Genomic DNA, 8191 nt, shown 5'->3' with positions numbered 1-8191 from the left:
TTTGATTAATATTGGGGCGTGCTTGGGGGTGAGAGAAAATCTCAACCCTTTAAGAGGACAGAGTTTGAATGGGTTACGAATAATGGGAGAGGGGAGAATGGAGATGGGAGAAAAATACAGGAAGGGGGAGGGGCACAAGGAAGAAAAGGAAAAGCAAAAGAGGCAGGGAGGGGGAGGGAAGAGGAAATTGGAGGAAGGGAGAAGGAGCTCACATAACCTCCAACCATCCTGCTCACACCAGAGGGGGTTTTTTGCAGGGGCATTGGGGATAGGAGAGGAGAGAGAGTTTATTCAAAGTTAATTTTGTTTTCAAATGTCTCCTGTTATTTTTCAATAAATAATTATATTTTGAACATTTGAAAAACACTCGCTTCACAAAGTTCTTCTTTAATTGGGTCTCTACAGGCCTGTCCTTTGTTGTGCCTCTGTTGGGCAGTGCCCACGGCCACACTGTTGGACAACATTTCTTCATTATTCCAGTGAGGGTGTATGTATGCCCGCCCCGCTTCTTGCCTGTTACTCTCCAGTGTGCCAAGAATGTCCCTGACTCCTCACCCTGTGCACCTTCTTTGCCATCTACTGTTGCTACTAACAGCCTTGGGGATTGGGGTTGGTGAGTGTCCTGAGATCACAAGACCGGGCTGAGGACAGGGAGGAGGAGGGAGAAAGGTGGGGGGTAGGTGACTGGGGCTTCATGCAGGCTTCAGGCAAGTGGGTACCTGCTCTTAAAGGATGAGGTGAGGAAGAGGATCCCTGGGACGTTACTCGTAGTTTGTGGGAGACCGCAGCCTGAGATCCCAGGCCAGGCACTGGCTCACAGGTGACAGCTCTACAGTGCTACCTCCCACCTTCTACTCCAGGACCCTTTCCTGAACACCGAGGACCCAGGAGAAATTTGGTATGTGTCCCATAATAAATGCCTCTTTTTCCTTTTTGTTGAATGTCCTATGTGTTCAGCTGGATTTGAAGTCTCAGGAGGTCACACACTGGCTTGTCTGTTTTGTACCTCGGAACTTGGCAGATGTTGCTAAAAGTATTTGTGACAGGAATTCTCCTGTTAATGCTGTTAACACTAAGTGGACCCCAGAGGTCCCTGGTATCATCAAGTATCTCCCCCGAGAGAGTCAAGGGGAGACGGGAGCAGAGATCTGGAAGGTTGAAGGATTCTGGGATGGAGCCGTCCCCTCTGCCAGCCTGGCCCGGTCCAGGAAGTCTGGGGTCACAGAAGCACAGGTTCTAATGGGCCTCTTTCCCTGTCCTGGACCTCACCTGCATTTTTCTCTCACAGGTGCTCACTCTCTTTGCTTTGACTTTGCTATAAAATCATGGTCCAGACCAGGGCAGCCCTGGTGCAAAGCGCAGGTCTTCATGAATAAAAATCTTTTCCTTCAGTACAACAGTGACAGCAACATGGTCAAACCTGTGGGCCTCCTGGGGAAGAAGGTAAATGCCACCAGCACATGCAGAGAATTGACCCAAAAGCTAGAAGTGGGGTGAACCTCTGGATGGTCCTTCTTGACATCAAACCACAGATAAACACCAGAGGTAAGTGTGGAATGGAGTGCAGAAGTGGAGGCAGGCAGCAAGAGGGGAGAGGGAAGAGCACAGGTGGGGAGGGGCTTTAGGTGTATTTGTGTATTGATCACTGGCCCAATCATAGAAGCACATAGGACCCAACGGGCAAGAAAGGACAAGTCCAGGTAGAAATGCAGGCCCCTAAATGTGCTGCATTTCTTGACCTGTTGGAAGATGATGGACCTCTTAAGAGTGAGGATGATGGCTTTGTGTCTGGATTGCAGGTCCTTCCACTCTGCAGGCCAAGATGTTTTGTCAGCGTGAAGCAGAATGATGCACTGGTGCGTCCTGGCAGTTTGTCATTAGTGGAGAGGAATCCCTCCTCTTTGATGCGATGAACATGACCTGGACAGCAATTAATCATGAAGCCAGCAAGATCCAGGAGACATGGAAGAAAGACAGAGGGCTGGAAAAGTATTTCAGGAAGCTCTCAATGGGAGACTGCAATCACTGGCTCGGGGAGTTCTCAGCACTGGGAGGTGATGCCAGAACCGACACTCATGGCTCAGAAACTCTGACCACAGAAAAATTATCACATTGTTTTTTGTTTGTTTGTTTTTTGAGATGGAGTCTCACTGTTGTCACCCAGGCTAGAGTGCAGTGGTGTGATCTCAACTCACTGCAACTTCAACCTCCCAGGCTCAAGCGATTCTCCTGCCTCACCCTCCCAAGTAGCCGAGATTATAGGCACCAGCCACCATGCCCACATAATTTTTGTATTTTTAGTAGAGATGGGGTTTCACCATTTTGGCCAGGCTGGTCTCCAACTATAGATCTAATGTGATCTGCCCTCCTCGGCCTCTCAAAGTGCTGGGATTACAGTCACGAGCCACTGCACCTGGCTAATTTTCAGATTTTCAGTAGAGACAGGGTTTTGTCATGTTGGTCAGGTGGGTCTCGAACTCCTGACCTCAAATGATCTGCCCACTTGACCTCACAAAGTGCTGGGAATAGAGCATGAGCCACCAAGCCCAGCCACAAGTAGTTCTTTTCTGATAAACACTTTAAAACTAAATGAAAAAGAAGTGTGTGTTACTAGTTTTTTGTTTTATTTGTTTTTGTTGTTGTTGTTTTTACTTTAAAACAGACACACCAAACATGTTTATAAAGTAAATGTGATGTGGAAATCTTTCTTTTTCTCCTCCATTCTCAATGAGGATATGGTTGTAAATTCTTATTATCTGGTAATTTTTATCAGATCTTTACAAATTATAAACGTATTTGCAACTGTTTTCAGACTATCCCTTCTATCATAATCACACAACTGGATAAAATTGGCAGGTATTTTTTCAGTTTTATTCCTTTATTTTATTTTCACAGTTTCCCAAGAATATAATATACGTAATCTGTCTTTCATTTTAAACCTAAAGTCTTCCTAATTTCTTCTTCATAGTTTCAACAAAAATAAAAGTAACAATTCAATGCATCTGTCACTTCAATAAGAAGATATTTTATATATTTAAAAAACAGATAACAATTTTTAAATACTTGCTAGCAGAAGAAAATTGTATCTAATAAGCAGAACTAAAGATATGGCTGATGGTGCAATAGATTTGGTGGGGACTTTGTGTGTGTGTGTGTGTTTTGTTCGTTTTTGAGACAGGGTCTTTTCTCTGTTTTTCTGTTGCCCAGCCTCGAGTACAGTGGTATGAACACAGCTCACTGCAGCCTTGAACTCCTGGGCTGAATCATCCTCCTGCCTCAGCCTCCCATGCTGCTGGGACCACAGGCGTGCAACACCCCAGCCAGCTAATTTTTAGATTTTTAAATAGAGATGTGGGTCTCACTATGTTGCCCAGGCTGGTCTCAGACTCCTGGGCTCAAGTGATCCTCCTGCTTCAGTCTCCCAAATTACTGGGGTTACAGGCATGAGCCTCCGTGCCTGGCCTCTTTTTTTATTATTATTATTTTTATTTTTCAAGCTAAGGTATCTATGCAGTAACAGAAAAGTCTAGTTATTTTTAAAACAGGACTGTAAGAGAAACATGTTAATATAATTGGGTTTTCTCCTTTTTATAATTTTAACATTTGAGATTCAGGGAGTAAATGTGCAGTTTTGGTATACGGGTATATTGTATGACACTGAGGTTTGGCCTTGGCATATGCCCCAATCAACAACTGCTGTTTTCCTGGGATAGTCCTTGAGGAATCCCAAAAGTACCTGGAGAGCTCCCTCTTAACATCCTCACTACCAGCCACCAGTGACTCATTCCTGATGGCCCTCTTGATGATCATGATGGCATCATGCAGGGACCACTCTATCTCCTCCATAAACTGCTCGGCACCGCCATGGAGAATGAAGGTGCATGTTTTGGCCTTGGGGCAGCCAGTAAAAAAACTGTACCTCTCACTTTTAATCTGGGTCTCTACAAACATGTGGCATCGACCCAGCTAAGAGAGCATCGATCTGCTGAGAGAGCATTCGCGCTGGTCTGGATAGGCCATCATTGTCCTCTTCAGATTCTCCTCAGGTACTCGGCCAGCACAGAACATGTCCCTGTCAGAAAAGTACTGGTGACCATATCCCCAGTGGGGAGTTTGGACAAGACAATGTGGGCTCCAGAATAATGGATCCCCTCTAACTTGTCATAGAGAATGTTCCACTCAGCATCAACAATCGCCTGATAATCCTCAGCTGTGTGGACTCTTACCTCAGCATTATCTTTCTCAGCTTTCAACTCGAGCTGGACATTCAAAAGGGCAATCTCAGGACTGTGGTGTTTCTTGGGGGTTGCATTTCAAACTCAGCATAAAAGAAAGTCTTCTTGAATGCAACACCAGCTACCAGCTGAGAATCCTCGAGGGCTCCACCCTGTAGCTTCTTGGTTCCAATAATTTTAAACTGAAGCAAATCATCAAGCATCATCACTGCATCCACCACCATCTTAGCAAAGAAAGCTTTCTGCTGTGAGATCAGCCTGGAGCTCAGAGCAGTCCTGGCACACAATTCCAGCAGCTTCCTCTGCTCCATTTTATCTGCCTTCTTCACAGTCAAAGCCATCTCTTCAGTCTTGTTAACTGCCAGCTGGGTGGCTGTGCAGAAACTTCACATAATAAGCTTGGGTGTTAACCTTCCTTCACCTACAGTTTCACCTGCTTCAGAAACTCGGCAAGGTCACTGAGGTGGTGCCATCACCGACATCAGCATCTTGGGATTTGGCAATGTCCACTAAAGTCTTTGGTGCAGGATGGACAACATCAAGAATTTTCAGAATTGTGGCCACATCATTAGAAATCGTCACTTTGCCTCTGCCATCCACAATAAGTTTATCCATGCCATTGACACCAAGGGTGGTTCTTACAGCTTTATCAATCACCTGGCAGGCACTAATGTTATTCACAAGCTGGGGAAGCCTTGGGAGCTATCAGTCCCCTTTCAACAAGATAACTGGTGTGGGCAGCATTTTAGCTTATTCAGTGGCCCGCTACTCTCCTCTCTTCTCCATGACCGGTCCACCCAGCAACCCATCCACTTTTTGACTTTTAATAATTGATATTCTGGCTGGTGTGAGATGGTATCTCATCGTGGTTTTGATTTGCATTTCTCTGACAATTAGTGATGCTGATAATTTTTTTATGTTTGTTGGCCACTTGTACGTCTTCTTTTAAGAAATGTCTGTTCATGTTCTTTGCCCACTTTTCAATGCGGTTATTTGGTTTTTGCTTGTTGAATTGTTTTGTTTTGTTTTGTTTGAGACAGAGTTTCGCTCTTGTTACCCAGGTTGAAGTGCAATGGCGCGATCTCGGCTCACCGCAACTTCCGCCTCCTGGGTTCAGGCAGTTCTCCTGCCTCAGCCTCCTGAGTAGCTGGGATTACAGGCACGCACCACCACGCCCAGCTAATTTTTTGTATTTTTAGTAGAGATGGGGTTTCACTATGTTGACCAGGTTGGTCTCGATCTCTCGACCTCGTGATCCACCCGCCTCGGCCTCCCAAAGTGTTGGGATTACAGGCTTGAGCTACCGCGCCCGGCAGCTTGTTGAATTGTTTAAGTTTCTTATAGATTCTGGATGTCAGATGTTTGTTGGCTACACAGTTTGCAACTATGTTCTCCCATTCTGTAGGTGTCTGTTTACTCTGTTGATAGTTACTTTTTACCCTGCAGAAGCTCTTTAGTTTAATTAGGTCTCACTTGTCAATTTTTTATTTTGTCACAATTGCTTTCAAGGACTTGTTAAAATTTTTTTCCCAAGGCCAATGTCCAGAATGCATTTTCTGAAAATTTCTTCTAGGATTCTTATAGTTTGAGGTCTTCTATTTAAATCTCCAGGCCGGGCACGGTGGCTCAAGCCTGTAATCCCAGCACTTTGGGAGGCCGAGGCGGGTGGATCACGAGGTCGAGAGATCGAGACCAACCTGGTCAACATAGTGAAACCCCGTCTCTACTAAAAATAAAAAAAATTAGCTGGGTGTGGTGGGGCGTGCCTGTAATCCCAGCTACTCAGGAGGCTGAGGCAGGAGAATTGCCTGAACCCAGGAGGCGGAGGTTGCGGTGAGCCGAGATCGTGCCATTGCACTCCAGCCTGGGTAACAAGAGCAAAACTTCGTCTCAATAAATAAATAAATAAATAAACCTCCAATCTGGCCAGGCATGGTGACTCAAGCCTGTAATCCCAGCACTTTGGGAGGCCAAGGCAGCTGGATCACCTGAGGTCAGGAGTTCGAGACCATCCTGGGCAACATGGTGAAACCTCATCTCTACTAAAAATACCAAAATTAGTTGGGTGTGGCAGCGCACACCTGAGTCTCAGCTACTCGGGAGCCTGAGGCAGGAGAATTGCTTGAACCCAGGAGATGGAGGTTGCAGTGAGCAGAGATGCTGCCACTGCACTCCAGCCTGGGTAACAAGAGCGAAACTCCTCAAAAATAAAAAAATAAATAAGTCTTCAATCCATCTCGAGTTGATTTTTTTGTATGGTGAAAGTTAAGGGTCCAGTTTCTTGTTCTGCATATAGATAGCCAGCTATACCATCACCATTTATTGAATAGGGAGTACTTTTTCCCATTGCTTATTTGTGTCAACTTTGTCAAAGATCAGATGGCTGCAGATGTGCAGTTTATTTCTGGGTTCTCTATTTTGTTCCAGTCATTATACTAAGCCAATTAATTCAAGAACAGAAAACCAAATACTGCATGTTCTCACTATGTACCAGTACCATGCTGCTTTGGTTACTATAGAATAGCTGGAAGTCGGGTGATGTGATGACTCTGCCTTTTTTTTTTTTTGATTGCTTTGGCTAATGGGGCTGGTTTTGCATTCCATATGAGTTTAGAATAGTTTTTTTTTCTGTGTGAAAAATAACATTGAAAGTGTAATAGGAATGGCATTGAATCTGTAGATTGCTTCGGGCAGTATGGCCATTTTAATGGTACTAATTCTTCCAACCTATTAGTGTGGAATGTTATTCTATTTGTTTGTGTCATCTATGATTTCTTTCAGCAGTAGTTTGAGGTTATCTCTGTAGAGATCTTTTATTCCCTTGGTTATAAGTATTCCGAGGGGTGCGCGTGTGTGTTGTAAATGGGATTGCATTCTTGATCTGGCCATCAGCTTGAACGTTATTGGTATATAAAATAATTTTTGTATATTGATTTTGTATCCTGAAACTGCTGAAATTATTTATCAGTTCTAGGAGCCTCTTGGCAGTCTTTAAGGTTTTCTAGTTATGATCATATCGACAGTGAAGAGAGCTAACTTGACTTCGTCTTTTCCTATTCGGATATCTCGTCTTTGTTTCTCTTGCCTGATTGCTCTGGCTAGGACTGCCAGTACTATGTTGAATAGAAGTGGTGAGAGTGGGCATTCTTGTCTTGTTCCTGTTCTTCAGGGGAATGTTTCCAGCTTTTGCCCATTCAGTATGATGTTAACTGTGGGTCTGTCATAGACGGCGCTTATTATTTTCAGGTATGTTCCTTCAATGACTAGTTTGTTGAGAGTTTTTGCCATGAAGCGATGTTGAATATTTTTGAAAGCTTCTTCTGCTTCTATTGAGATGATAATAATGGTTTTTGCTTTTAATTCTGCTTATGTGGTGAATCATATTTATTACTATGCATATGTTAAACCACCTTGCATTCCAGGAATAAAGAAAGTAAGCAACTATTGTCAGGCAATGGACATCAGGCCATGTAAGACTGTTATCCTTGAGAGAAGGGAAATTCCCATGGTGAGCCCTACAACTGTCTGCCTGGGGACAGTTCCCCATGGTGCTACAAACTGAAGTCCAAGCAAAGCACAGGGGTCTCAAGAGGCATAGAAGGCAGAGATCAGAGCTTCGGGCAGCTAAAGTGGCTGAAATTTGCAGGACAGGGAAATTCACCGAAGAGGGAATTGCCAAGTGGAGATGGGGGAAGAAGTCTGTGGGGCAGTCCTTGGCCAGACATACAGACCACTAATGGAACAGAACAGAGGGCCCAGAAATCAGCTCACACATATATGGTCAACTGATCTTTCACAGGGGTATAAAGAATATGCAATAGGGAAAGGATAGTCTCTTCAATCAATGGTATTGGGAATACTTGGTAACCACATCCAAAGAATGAAATTGGACCTTTATCTTACAACCTATACAAAAATTAAATGTATTAAGATTTAAATGTAAGACCTAAAACTGA

At 44.2% G+C, this 8191-nt stretch overlaps 1 protein-coding gene and 1 pseudogene across 1 annotated transcript; one reads left to right on the top strand and one right to left on the bottom strand.

Moving 5' to 3' along the window:
* The first annotated feature begins 356 nt into the window (after positions 1-356).
* LOC100399988 (retinoic acid early transcript 1E-like) lies at positions 357-2032 on the top strand. Its single transcript, XM_035296949.3, has 3 exons — positions 357-613; positions 1289-1443; positions 1800-2032. The coding sequence occupies exons 1-3, from the start codon at positions 490-492 to the stop codon at positions 1911-1913; spliced, it is 393 nt and encodes a 130-aa protein (XP_035152840.1). The 5' UTR covers positions 357-489; the 3' UTR covers positions 1914-2032.
* A 1450-nt stretch (positions 2033-3482) lies between these two features.
* Positions 3483-5081, bottom strand: LOC100400352 (T-complex protein 1 subunit eta pseudogene; annotated as a pseudogene).
* Positions 5082-8191: the final 3110 nt, after the last annotated feature.

The sequence above is a fragment of the Callithrix jacchus genome, chromosome 4 (genome assembly GCF_049354715.1).
Source record: "Callithrix jacchus isolate 240 chromosome 4, calJac240_pri, whole genome shotgun sequence".
Classification (NCBI taxonomy): domain Eukaryota; kingdom Metazoa; phylum Chordata; class Mammalia; order Primates; family Cebidae; genus Callithrix; species Callithrix jacchus.
This window is presented reverse-complemented; position numbering and strand designations above follow the sequence as displayed.

Excerpts from the sequence above, each read along its gene's own strand:
- LOC100399988 (XM_035296949.3), top strand. The coding sequence starts at position 490 with ATGTATGCCCGCCCCGCTTCTTGCCTGTTACTCTCCAGTGTGCCAAGA. Across the intron at positions 614-1,288 it reads AGCCTTGGGGATTGGGGTTG|GTGCTCACTCTCTTTGCTTT; the intron begins GTGAGTGTCCTG and ends TTTCTCTCACAG. Across the intron at positions 1,444-1,799 it reads TGGGCCTCCTGGGGAAGAAG|GTCCTTCCACTCTGCAGGCC; the intron begins GTAAATGCCACC and ends TCTGGATTGCAG.